Source organism: Pan paniscus, chromosome 16, assembly GCF_029289425.2.
Source record: "Pan paniscus chromosome 16, NHGRI_mPanPan1-v2.0_pri, whole genome shotgun sequence".
NCBI classification, from domain to species: domain Eukaryota; kingdom Metazoa; phylum Chordata; class Mammalia; order Primates; family Hominidae; genus Pan; species Pan paniscus.
This window is the reverse complement of record NC_073265.2, coordinates 22,591,764-22,605,260: the sequence shown is the minus strand read 5'-3', so window position 1 is coordinate 22,605,260 and position 13,497 is coordinate 22,591,764. Positions and strand designations below refer to the sequence as shown.

The following is a 13,497-nucleotide window of genomic DNA, read 5'->3' as shown; positions in this document are numbered from 1 at the left end:
ACATCAAAGTTTCTCTTATTTGCTCAGCATTCCAGAGGTCACCATCTTTCTAGGTGACAAAGAACATTTCTGGTCACACTGCCTCTTCCAGAACACCGGGAGCTCTCTCTAGTTTCTAACCTTCACCTGTGGATGTGTTTGAACTGTCTGATGTATCCTGAACATTGAGTGAAAACACAAGGGTATTCTGTATGCCTAAGCCCCATTTAGCTGGCTTTAGAAATGTCAGTGTGAACCTATCCACCAGCACCCATTGTTTCTGCAAAGCTTCAAGGTTTCCTTAGGAAGACGGTGAATTGGTTTACTAATATCATCTCTATGGCACATGAATTGTGCAATGCCTGAAACCTATGTCATGACAAAGTCCCAGGCCTGCTATTCAACATGACAATTCTCATGCACCTAAAGAAATCTAAGGGAAGACAGAAAGACAGAGACAATGGGCAGAAAACCTGGGTGTACCTTGGCCATCATGCTGGAATAGGAGGTGTACAAAGGGTCGTCTTCCAATTTGCTGGAAAGAATGGAGGAAATATTTAGCAGGCTTTTTATTTATTTGTTTGTTTATTTATTTATTTATTTATTTATTTTTGAGACAGAGTTTTCTCTTGTCCCCCAGGCTGGAGTGCAATGACGCGATCTCGGCTCACTGCAACCTCCGCCTCCTGGATTCAAGTGATTCTCCTACCTCAATCTCCCCAGTAGCTGGGATTACAGGTGCCTGCCACCATGCCCAGCTAACTTTTTTATATTTTTAGTAGAGATGGGGTTTCACCATATTGGCCAGGCTGGTCTCAAACTCCTGACCTCAAGTGATCTGCCTGCCTTGGCCTCCCAAAATGCTGGAATTACAGGCATAAGCCACCGTGCCCAGCCTTAGCAGGCTACTCTTTGGACCCCACAATAAAGACTAAGAGTCATATAAATCTCAAATTATAAGTACTAGTGAATTAATTAGAAAATCCCTTCCCCCACTCTGATTCTTAGAAACCACTCTGAAAATGTGAACCAGCAGGGGCTTAACATGGAATTCAGAGATGAAGTTTATAGTTTTAGGCTGTTAAATCTTCAGCTCAGTGTCTGACATTATGAAGAGCAGGCTGTGGCTTGATGTAGTTTCCCTAGACATATCTTTTTTTCTGGAGACGGAGTTTCGCTCTTGTCGCCCAGGCTGGAGTGCAGTGGTGTGATCTCGGCTCACTGCAACCTCCGCCTCCCGGGTTCAAGCGATTGTCCTGCCTCAGCCTCCTGAGTAGCTGGGATTACATGCGTGCACCACCATGCCCGGCTAATTCTGTAGTTTTAGTAGAGATGGTGTTTCACCATGTCGGTCAGGCTGGCCTCGAACTCCTGCCCTCAGATGGTCCGCCCGCCTTGGCTTCCCAAAGTGCTGGGATTACAGGTGTGAGCCACCATGCCTGGCTCCCTAGACATATCTTGATGGCCAAATATAAAGCAGCAAGGAGGGCTGCTCAAATCTAGCTTCCCTTTTCCACCCACTGCCGTCTGAGAGAAGAAGGTCAGGAGTGGACACAAGTATCCCTGGTGCCTGGGAGAAGCAGGTGAGCTGGTGGTTCTGACCTCCTCTCCGTGAGAGCGTTGCGGCTAAAATAGAGAATGATCTGATGTAGTGGGTCAGGTTGTTTTTCTGTCTCTTCCTCCTCCTCCTCTTCCACCTTTGGAGATTTCTACACAAACCAACACAGATAGGTTTTAGGCATGAATTTAATCTCGTGCCACGTGACTGCATGCGAACAAAGAGAAGGTAAAGCGCAAGGCACAGAGTGCATCAGACTAAAGCACAAAACAAAACCACTACGTCATGTATTTATTTCAGGATAGAAGCCCTAAAGGTGCGAGGTTTGAGATACATGTGTATATATGTTTGTATATTTTTTATTTTTACAGCCAACCAAAGAAACATTCCAATTTCAGGTTAAAACAAAATAAAAAGCAAAAGGCTGCCCATAAAGGGAATAGCTACAGACCCCAATCAGCTGACCTCTCATGCAAGCTCTGGGCACCTGAGTTCAGGAGGAAAACCCCACAGAGACACCTGAGAGACTGGCTCTCTCAGGCCAACAGCTGACATTTCTTTTGAAGAGCTGGGCTCGACATGGAGGTGGGGCAAGAGTTACAAAGCAGTGGGGCCATTTTGGGTCTAATACTATTCTAGATTCAACCCAGCAAAACATCTCTCTTTCCTGACCTAACTCTTGATTCTAAAATTCTTGTTGCTCCTGAGAGCTGCCATCCTGGAGCTGCAGGCCTTGCCCTTCTCCTTTTATCAGGTCTTTTCTTTATCGCTTTTCATGGAAAGAGAAATAACAGCTAATGTCAGAGGTAAAAGTGAATTTTCTAGCAGTGGCAGAGCCAGCAGGGTGGACCGTATTTGGTAAATTGGTGAGAACTACATGGGTTGTATGAATGGTTCAGAAGAAGTAGAGGGCTGAAGTGACGCTCATTGTCAACTTCACACTCATCAAGAAACTGAGAAAACCAACAGAGTGTCTTTCTCACCAACAGGAATATATGAGAAGAATGAAAGACATAAAGACAAAGGGAAAGAAAACAATAGGAAAAGGCTTTAAAAAAGAAGGAAAGAAACAGAGGGTGACAGGGAAAGATAGAAAGTGAAAGACATTTGGAAAAAAGTGACTATCAGAAACACAGGACAAGATGAACGGAGAGAGTGAGTGGTAAGAGAAAAAGGTTCGTGGGAGAAGGAGAAAAAGAACCACAGGCTGGCCAAAGAGAAGGAGGGTTTATTTTCTCTCTGAACCAGAATGAGGCTCTGTGGCACCTCTGCAATAAGTTTTCCCCTCTTGTGTCATTTTAAGTGGCTTTAGAGCATGAAGTCTGTTAGAGACAAGGCATGCCAAATTTTCTGAAAGGCCAAATATAGAAATGTAAGATGCAGGAAGGGTATCTAGATGCATCTTCCCCAAAGCAGAACTACAGAGTAGGAACGTGGGGCTTTGGCTGGGGTGGCCTCCTGCAACCAATGGTGCTCAAAACTTCACTTAGCATGAACCCCCCATGACATGGCGGTGCATTTTAAGAAATATTAGTTGTTAACAGTGACAATGAGGAGGATGATGACAGTATTAGCACCTCCAAGTGAAAATTCATCCTCTGGCTCCTATGACCATTAGCAGGGCCTCCCCTGAGCACTTACACAGTTAGTGCTTTTCAAATGTATACACACAATTCCTTGTGAATGTTTAACTGTTACAACCACACACATGAATTCGAAAATCAAATTCATCCACACTCATATCTGCTCCCAGGGGAGTCAGTACTTACAGCCAAATCCTGTACTAGTTTCTCTTCAAAGGAATACTCCTCTGTTTCTATCCAAAATCTCTGATAGCCATGGAGGAAGAGGTTAATAGAGCGGTGCCTGAGCGGAAGGGGTGAGAGGGAGGTCAAGAGGGATCCATGGAACTTGTTCTTTTAGTTTGGGCAGTTAATGGTTAGTAAGCAGGACAGACTTTTGTACAATTCTTGTCTTCTGATTGGTCAGGGTAGCCAGTAGCATACCACAGAACTCGCTTCAAAGAAACCAGAACCCTCTACCGTGACAAGTCTTGAATATTAGAGCACCTTCTGAAAATGACAATGGTTAACAAGACATGGAAGTTATCTGTAATCCTACTCTGTTCTCACAGGCTCTTTATCACATTTCCTCTCCAATGAGAAATCAATCATTAGGCCAAGTAACAGTCCTGAAGTATTTGCTTCATATGGCAATTTAGGTATTCCTTTAGGCTGATCACCCTTCTAGGTAATCCAATCTAAGTCATACCGATGATCAGTGGTTTCATCTTAGAGATACCAAAATACCAAAATGTGGCTTCTTTTCATTCTCCAAGTAAACACAGTGGTAAGGTGCTCCAGCTTTTACTTAGCACGACAAGGTTTAAGCACGTTACGTCGTTGGCATATTTTCTGTGTGCCGCATGGATTCTAGCTATATCCCTGGTATGTGGGTGCACTGAATAACTGGCATGAGCCACTCCCGATAAGCCAGGATTGACTTCTGGGAATATTAGCCACTGCAAAGCAAAAGCAGCCAAGTGTTTACAAAATGTGAGGACAGTGGTGAGGAGGGAAGGAGAGGGGAGGAAGATAAAAGTCAACACCAGAGTCATTAAACTCCGGTCATGGTTTTCGGTAGGACACAGCCCTTGCCATCTTTCTTCAAGTCTGACCAATCAGAATTCTTCCTAAAAATTGTACAAATTCGTGTTCTTATGGTAACGTTAAATCATGGTCAATAAAGGAGGAGTGTGCAGAGAATGAGCAGGTCTCTCCACAGGTTACATTACCATTAAAATGGGTATAAGCCTGTCATACTGAGTTTTTTCATTAACCTTTTCCAGCCAAACTTGTTGAAAGGTGCTCAGGAAGAAATTATTAATTTTGTGTCTGGAGAGAAGCATACAAGTTTTCTTTTAAAAACTAGCATCAGAGACAGTTTCCCATAATAAAACAAATCCCTTTAGCCCTTTAGTTTGGGAGATTCTATGTGGTTAGATGATCACAAGGTGGAGAAGAGAAGTTGTCTCCATCATCAGCTTCTCTGTTGTTATGAAATCTACTTACAGTCCTCCATGCTAGAGAGATCACCCATAGCAGCCCCTCTAAAACAAGTGAGTTAGGGACGGTCATGCTTCATGAAGGACATAGTGAATTCCTAGACTTACTCTTACCCATACAGAGTAAAACTACTGAAGGTGCAGCCCAGATATGTAAGGATGGTACTAATATCTTCAGTGGATTTAGAAAAAAATGCTTGTTTTTGAGAGATGTAATTTCTGCCTAGCTGTCCTGGTCCCAGAGACATGTGCTTTCGAGCTAGGCTCTTTCGAAGGCCAACTCAGCACAATGTCAGGTAGAAATCTCAATCAGATAGGGAAGGAAACACTTTCTGATGTTTTGACACTTCCAGAAAACAAAGACAAATTCTATGCACTTTTGCTTTTTCTAACGGGCTATGAATTTCACTTTTCTGTTACGACTTCAGCAGCCTTAACGCCCATGACTGCTTGAGCTTTCCATCTTTTCATTCATGAATTCTACTTGATTTGGTGGTGCCTCATTCTCTTCCAAAGATAGTAATCTGTTTCTTGAAAGAGATCTGTTGGAGCAGGTATGTGTCTCAGAGACTGTGATTCTTTTTTTAGACAGAGTCTCGTTCTGTCGCCCAGGCTGGAGTGCAGTGGTGTTATCTTGGTTCACTGCAACCTCCGCCTCCCAGGTTCAAGCGATTCTCCTGCTTTAGCCTTCCAAATAGCTGGGATTATAGGCTCCTGCCACCACACCTGGCTGATTTTTTTTTTTTTTTTGAGACAGAGTCTTGTTCTGTTGCCCAGGCTAGAGTGCAGTAGCGTGATCTCAGCTCACTGTAACCTCCGCCTCCTGGGTTCAAGCAATTCTCCTGCCTCAGCCTCCCAAGTAGCTGGGATTACAGGCGCATGCCACCATGCTTGGCTAAGTTTTTTCTGTATTTTTAATAGAGATGGTTTCACCATGTTGGCCAGGCTGGTCTCAGTCTCCTGACCTTAAGTGATCTGCCTGCCTCGGCCTCCCAAAGTGCTAGGATTACAGGAGTGAGCCACTGAGCCCAGCGGAGACCATCATTCTTAACTATCTTCAAAGACCCTAACTAAGAAAGCCCAGGTGGCCAGTTGCCTCAGGACGAGGTTATAGGCTACTCTGGACAAATGATGGCCAAGATCCACAATTTGATGAAAACAAAATGTCAAGCATAGGAATAGTCCTTTATGTGATATTCCAAAGAAACACATTTATTTACATAAGCTTCAGAGTATACTTGTCTAAGTCAGTTTAATTTCCCTGAGCAAGTGAGAATATTCCTACTGATTTGATAAGTCAATGAAGCAGAGGCTGATATTCAATTACCAGCTTTGTTTATTGACCCAAGACCTGACCATACCTACTCTGCAATAAGTCTGAGGACAGGAATGTCACCACATCACCAAAGACACTGAATCGGTCTGGGTAGTCAACTCTGGGCCAGTCTGTCACTGATACTATTCCCTATGTTGACAAGGATATGTCCCAGACTTTTCAGCAAAAGCTTCAAATATATTTTACTTCAAAGTATAAGCTGAAACACCCGAAGGCATCGTGACTCTGGCAAGCCTCTTGAGGCATCTGCAGCCTTTCTATATTTTGACAGCTAGTACACTGTGCTAAAAGATTTTCAAGTTACATTTCTGTACCTGCTGAGGAAATGGTAATTTCAGTGTCAAGTTCCTGAGCAGAGAAATACTATTGGAACTGTTGATGGAATTTGGGGTGAAATGTTTCAGAAAACAGTTTCTTTTTTTCCAGAAGTCTTTACATGCTAACCAAGAATCCCACCTCAGCAAAAGTAGTGTACTTCCATATGCTTACTTGGCTGACTTTAGGGTACAAATGGTGAGCCTGACAGGAATGGGTTCTAGAGAATCTCATCTGGTTTCAGTTTTTATGCTTACCTTGATTGTCTTAGCCAGGCCCTTATACTATGCAGACTGCAATAGCTCCATAGGCCAAGGATTCCAATTTCTATTCCTTGGATTAAGAGTGAGAGAGCACAGCTGTGGGAGGATACCTCCATTCCCATCGCTGGCTTACATGCCAGGAAAAAAGACAAAATACTTGCCTGGGCAGGTTGTAGAGAGGGGCCATCCTGAAACAGGCCACCACTGCCCGTTTCCGTTGCTTTGATAACAGTTTGTGCCAGACGGCCTTCTTGGACCTCAAAGGCTGTTCCACCTGAGAAGAGATCACATCGGTTGGTGCACATTAGGCTGATCTTCTGGTGGCAGAAGCTAGTCACCTGTAGCCCAGACTTCTTCATTCTGGAAGAATTTTGGCTTCTCAACTGTAGTTAGCAAAATGCACCCAGGAGCAGATGATTTCAGTTGTGAAAGTCTTAGGTTTTCCTCTTTCTCCCAGTTGCTTTTAGTCATTTATTCCCTAATAGCAGCTTAACTAACAGTAGTGGACTTAAATAGGGCATTTGAGCTAATGGCAAGAATGCACAAAACACTGGCAGGGGAAATAATGGAGAGGTCTCCTATCACAGGGCATCGAGATGGCACGTGGGGGTGATCTGGGATGATCCTTGGTCCTTGTTTTCTCAGTCTTATGAGGGCACTTGTACCTGAATGCTGAGTGTGGAGGGGAGCTTTGTATGGTCCAGGGTGTTTCTGCTTCCCCATTCCTCAGGGCAGATGCTCCTTACCTGTTCCAGGTGGAAGACAGCTGCTGAAATTCTCTGCACACGCTCCACTGTCTTTTCCGGATTGAAAGGTTCTTCACTCTTCAGAACATTCTTGTAGAGGTTCAGTTGCCATTTTACAGCTGGGTCATCAGACTGAAAATTGAAGCATACTCATAAGATGAGGAATTTCCTGTACTTCTTATACTGAAGAAGCCTTTTGGTCCCACCATGGTTCTGTAGGAGTCAAGACTCTCCTTCTATTATCACTTCACTTTCATTTTCTCGATTATCTTCTGGAACACTGTAGATACTGTATAGGAACTTCTCATTCTAACTTCTACGTCTCTTAATGCTTCTGTCATATTTTCTATCTCGTCATCTCTCTGTGTCACATTTTGGATGATTTCCTTAAAGCACTCTTCTAATTTATAAATTATTGTTTCAGCTATGCGTAGCCTATTTTTAACCCATTTATTAGGTTTTTAATTTCAATGATTATTTTTTATTTTTATGACTATGAAGTCTTTTTTCAAACCCATCTCCCCTTCTCCTTTTTAAAAATATAACATCCAATTATTGCTTTATGGGTTCGATTAATTCCTTTATATCTCTTTAAATGTTTTAATTTTATTTACATTTACATCTCTTTCAATTGCTCCTTATGGTTGAATTATTCTCTTTGTTTCCTATGCTGACTCTCTACTAGTAGATTTCCTGATGTGCTTTGTAATTAAAAAAAAATATGAGCTTGTCTTCAGGAGGAATTTTACCTATTGGTATCTCAGCTTGTATTTTAGAAGGTGGAGGCTCTCCAAGTGGTTATTCCACTTGGGTTTCTCTGTGGAATATTTGTGGGTTTTACTGGTTCAAGGCTAACTTTATGGAAGTTTCTTGCTCTGTATTTATGCATAGTGTGGGTAATTAGGTCCCACACTCCTCTTCCTTTACAATGATTAAAAAACCAAGCCCCTAAGATTTTTTTTCTGGCCCTAGAGATTTCTTTTTATTGCCTTTTTTTTTCTAGTATATTTTATCCACCATTCCTATATGTTTGGGGTGGAAAGGAAAGACTTTGTGTGTTGGCTTAGTTCTCCATCTCAGGGCATAATGTATCTGAGGTAAGAGTTGTTCAGATTCACAGGCTTTAAAACATCTCAAATAGCCTTTAACATGAAAATTATATTTTTTTATTGTACCAACTAGAAACAAAATTATTTTGTTTCAAAATCTCTTTAGAGCAGGAGGTGCTAAAACTTCCCCCAGGTGTCCACTGCACTGTTTAACAAGACTTACAGTCAGTAAATTCTGAGACCTAATCTACACGCCACTGCTATGGCCTGACGTTCACATAATGGGAAATGGGAATAGATGCTTTATTGGGTATCCTCTTTGTATCCTCTTTGTAACCCTCTTTGTAATAACTAAGAACAAAAATTAAGGGCAAAAACAAACAAACAAACAAACAAACAAACAAACAAACAAACATACATTAAGGGCAGTTTATGTACCAGTCCTTTTTTCTTTTGAGACGGAGTCTTGCTCTGTTACCCAGGCTGGAGTGCAGTGGCCTGATCTCGGCTCACCACAACCTCCGTCTCCCAGGTTCACACCATTCTCCTGCCTCTGCCTCAGCCTCCCAAGTAGCTGGGACTACAGGCGCCCGCCACCACACCTGGCTAACTTTTTGTATTTTTAGTAGAGATGGGGTTTCACCGTGTTAGCCAGGATGGTCTCAATCTCCTGACCTTGTGATCCGCCCACCTTGGCCTCCCAAAGTGCTGGGATTACAGGTGTGAGCCACCGCGCCCGGCCATGTACCAGTAAATTTTTAAAAAAAAATTTAAAAAAGAGAGAGCTAGTCCTACCAATTAAACACAAATACCCCCAAACTGTTTTTGGAACACATATAAGAAGCATGAGTAAATGAAGTGAAAAGCTGGAACCCTGCAGCCAGAAGGAAAGCCCGTGTGAGTTCTCACTGCCGTCCTGAGTCATCACCTTTTCCTGCAAGTGCAAGTTGTTCCGCAGATGTTCTCTGACCTCTTCATCTGTGTCCCTCTGTGGAAAGAGATGTCAGATTTTATTCCCGGAGACCACCATGGAACTGTCAAGTAGCATATGGGGATGTATGGAGACTCAACGCACAGTTTCGCTGGGATCTTTATCAGAAGAACAAAAGAAAAAATATTCCGGAGATTTGTCCCAAAGGGCACACACTGACTTCCAAACCAGTTTTAAAGATGAGGGCGTGTTGCCTCCATACACACTGGTTTCTGCGCATCTGCTCCCCGCCCCCCAGGGGAGGAGGACTAACCCTTCAGGGGCTGAATGCTTATCACTGCACCATGTGGATCACACACTCAGCCCAGGCAGACGGGCAGCTTACATGGCTGTATCGTGATTTTGCGAGGGAGATCAGCTCCTGGTCGCCTGGAGTACACATATTCAAACCAATGGGCAGCATTTTCTTGAGTGCAGCCACGATGAGGGAGGTCTGGATGGAATACAAGTCTCCCCGCCGCTTTGTCTTCTTCCGCTCCTGGTCTTGTCCTCCAGACTAGGAGATGATGTTGAAATAAACAGAGAGGGGTTCAGTGATTCTCCCAAAGGAACGGCCTCCTGTCAGAGGCAGCCTGCCTCCTTGTGGCCCTGTCAGTATAGGGTGGGCCTTACTACACTTCAAAGGACAGTGAAAAGAGTGTGTTGAACAAAGACGAATTAGGTAGCCATCAAAGACCAGCCATAACCCTGAGCCTTCTCCTTCTGCACATGCACACAGAGCCACATAACTAAACACACATCACCGATGCCTATTGCTCACTCAGTTCCAGACTGAACAAGTAAACTGGTGTTCTACAAAAAGAATGATTTGTTAACTGACAAAAATGGCCCCAGAAAAGTTCTGAGAATTCTGATGCTGGGGGATCACTAAAAATATGAAAGAGTATCCAGCACAGAATAATTGCTCTGTGTTTTCAAAGCTGAAGCTGGTGTTTTGGAGCACCTCACCATGGCCTCCCGACCATGAGCCAGTGCAAATTCTTACAGGAAAAGGAAAATCTAAAGTAGGGCTGCTTTGGAATCCAGCTGAAGGAAAGTTAGGAGAAAAACTGAAGACATGAAAGAAAGGAACTCCTCAGTCCATGGAAGCTGATACCCATCTTTGACTTATGCCTTCTCATCCTTTTCAGAGAGAGTTCACTCAGTGAAGTTGCAGGTTTAAGAGAGGAATCCAGGCCAGGTGCGGTGGCTCACACCTGTAACCCCAGCACTTTGGGAGGCTGAGGCGGGTGGATCGCCTGAGGTCAGGAGTTTGAGACCAGCCTGCGTCTACTAAACATACAAAAGTTAGCTGGGCATGGTGGCACACGCCTGTAATCCCAGCTACTTGGGAGGCTGAGGCAGGAGAATCGCTTGAACCCATGAGACAGAGGTTGCAGTGAGCCGAGATCACGCCATGGCACTACAGCGTGGGTGACAGAGCAAGACTCGGCCTCAACAACAACAAAAAAACATTAAAAAAAAAAAAAAAGAGAGATAGGAATCCAATGCACTGGGCTATGACACAATAGCAGCCCCAGGGAACCCACTGAGAACCCTCAGCATCCACGGCACAGGGAAATCACTTGGTGGGTCCAGGTGGGCTCAAGGAAACAAGGCGGTGACTCAGATTTCATGATTCCAGGTTCCAGAGACACAGAGCTGCTCATGTGGTACGCGCTTGCAGGACTGGGCCTCAGTGGGCACTTGCTGGAAGTGGGGAGGGTTGGGTAGCCAGAATCAAGTCAGGGACTCTGGGAAAGAAGCGGTGCTCACCAAAGCTTTACGCTATGAGGTACCATGGAGTGTTTGCAGCAATGAGGGGACAGCACTGTGGTTTATCATGACATACAGATACAGGGCTCTGGAAGCACGCCAGATGCCTCCCCTGGAAGTGGCACGGAAGACCTGGTCCTCCTGGGCTTGGGCAGAATTCATTTTATGGGAAAAGGCTTTTGGAAGAGAAGAGTAGGGTCAGAATTAACAGTGTCTTGGGACTAATCTCTTTAAATTGCTTTCCAAAAGGCGAAAGAGTTTCATAATTATTAATGGACACTCTTAAGAACAGTGTAATTTCTTTCAGCACTTGTGGCGGCTGCAATTTCAGGTGGTTGTATCACAGTATCACAGAAACCACAGCAAAATCCCTGGCCAGCAGAACCCTAGTCTGGCCAAACATTGCCAGAAAATTCTATTGTTGCAGGGGTATCTTGCCTCCAGTGCTCCAAAACACCAGTCAGCCCTTGGACAGCAGTGGGAGGGGCAGTAAGAAATATAAACAGAGGGAAAGAAATGGGGCTAAGAGAAGGAGGCTCCTGGTGTTCCAGAAAACAGCAGGAAGGGAAAGCCGCTTCACACACAGACTGAGCGTGTGCCAACTATCACTGGCTGAGTGCTTGCTGGGCTCCTCACCATTCTACCACCAGGTTTAAAATTCTAAAGGTTGCGACTCAGGGCAAAACTCATTTATAGTCTAAATTACCCTTGAAAATGTTTCAAATCATCCATAAAACATAGAACCCGGTTATATGTATATAAACTATGTGATATCACATATGTATACATGTAAAATATAAATGGTAATACACAGTATGCAATCGAATAAATATGCTCAAAAGTGTAATTACGTGGATTTGATTACACAATCTAAATTATTTCCTGCTCACTCTCTATTTGATTGGGCCAATCTCATGTCCTTCTAATCACAAATGCTGCATATGCAGTATGACTCCAATGTGCCTGCTACTTATATAAAACATTTATGATCCTCCCAAAACCCCTGAAACCAGTCAGTTTTGTAAATGAGAATGGGATTGCTCAGGGAAGTTAAACAATTTTTCCAAGATCACATAGCAAGTAAGCCTCTGAGCTAACCAGATGCAAGTCTATCTCACCTGGGCTCCATCTTCCTTTCCTAACTAAGAGCTGCGTGTGCCCTAGTTCCTGCACATCTCCCCTTCTTCACTGCATAGTGTAGAGCGGAGGTTTGGGAGAATGGCAGCCGACACACATTAATTAAGAGGAAGAGAAAATGTTCAGTTATAACCTGAAACTGTAACTGGGAAATTCTCCCAGGGTAGGCTTTGGAAGACTCTCTTTGAATCACGGGAGCCTTATACAGGATGCAGGACACCTACAGTGTGAAAGGGCTGAGACCACTAATAAAAAATAGGACTCTGACCCTGGGTAGCACCACGAGGAGTAGTCCCCTGGGTTCTCAAGCCCTGTCAGTCATCCCTATCTCTGTTAGTGTGGTGGCTGCCGAGAGGGCAGCTGGAGAAGGGAGCAGAGATAGCAAGGAGACCTCGGTTAGGGTGAGGCTTGGCTGGCTTCCCCGGCTTCCCCATTCCAAGGGTGGGTAGGCCTACATTCACTCTTTGACAGGCAGTTGTCTTCCCTGGAGCAGGCCTGGGGGACCTCCAGGCGGGAAAATCCATTCTGTACCACCCCCATGGTGATCACAGTGCAGAGGGGGCCAGAGCCTGGCACCTCTAATACTAGGACAGAAAAGACACGTCATGCATTTGACCTGTACCTTTACTTGCATGGCCTGTGTGGAAAGACAAAAGAAAAGAAACAAGGAGAAGAGTCAGTCAGTAAAAGCAGGGCTCTAAGGCAAAAGGCACTATATGTTACTTATAGCTTCTTAGCCCCCATTTCTCAGCCAACACAACAGAAACTCAATGGTTCTGGAAGCCAGTTGAGCATAGCATGAAGAGTGAGTGGGAGGTTAGGATGGAAGTTAATTTGGTCAAAGGACTTATACCCAGACCAAACAATCTACTTCTCAGGTAAGGTCAACCCAGAAGCAGCCTTCTAGAGTGTGTGGCACTCAGACCCGACCCAGGCTGGTCTTTAGATCTAGAGAGTTCTTGTGGGTGGCCAGAACTGAAGTCTTTGCCCCTTCTACCTCCCTCCTTTCACCTGGGTGGGCTATAGACAATCTATTATATAACCAAAGAGCAGAGTTTTCTTTCTTCCTTCTACCCACCACATTAGCAACATCTGTGGCTACAGAGAGGGGAGAACTGACCTAAGGGGCAATGCTTGTGCTTATGTTAAAAGAAGGTAGCGTAGGCCACAGTGGCTCATGCCTGTCATCCCAGCACTTTGGGAGGCCGAGGTAGGAAGATCACTTGAAGCTAGGAATTTGAGACCAGCCTGGGCAACATAGCCACTGTCTTTACAAAAAAAAAAAAAAAATTCAGCTGGGTGTG

The 13,497-nt window shown here is 44.3% G+C and overlaps 1 protein-coding gene across 2 annotated transcripts in view; it reads right to left on the bottom strand.

Annotated features, from left to right (window-relative positions):
* Window positions 1–13,497, bottom strand: part of RYR3 (ryanodine receptor 3) — a 563,020-nt gene that overhangs the window by 46,890 nt on the left and 502,633 nt on the right. The window contains exons 70-77 of one of the 2 annotated variants that reach the window (XM_034938474.3): window positions 12,816–12,830; window positions 9,627–9,797; window positions 9,239–9,298; window positions 7,262–7,393; window positions 6,677–6,789; window positions 3,307–3,403; window positions 1,582–1,688; window positions 463–514 (exon numbers count right to left, since the gene is read on the bottom strand). In XM_034938474.3, the coding sequence (XP_034794365.3) occupies window positions 463–514; window positions 1,582–1,688; window positions 3,307–3,403; window positions 6,677–6,789; window positions 7,262–7,393; window positions 9,239–9,298; window positions 9,627–9,797; window positions 12,816–12,830 (747 nt within the window). The remainder of the gene's footprint in view (window positions 1–462; window positions 515–1,581; window positions 1,689–3,306; window positions 3,404–6,676; window positions 6,790–7,261; window positions 7,394–9,238; window positions 9,299–9,626; window positions 9,798–12,815; window positions 12,831–13,497) is intronic. The other variant, XM_057299827.2, reaches the window with a different exon arrangement.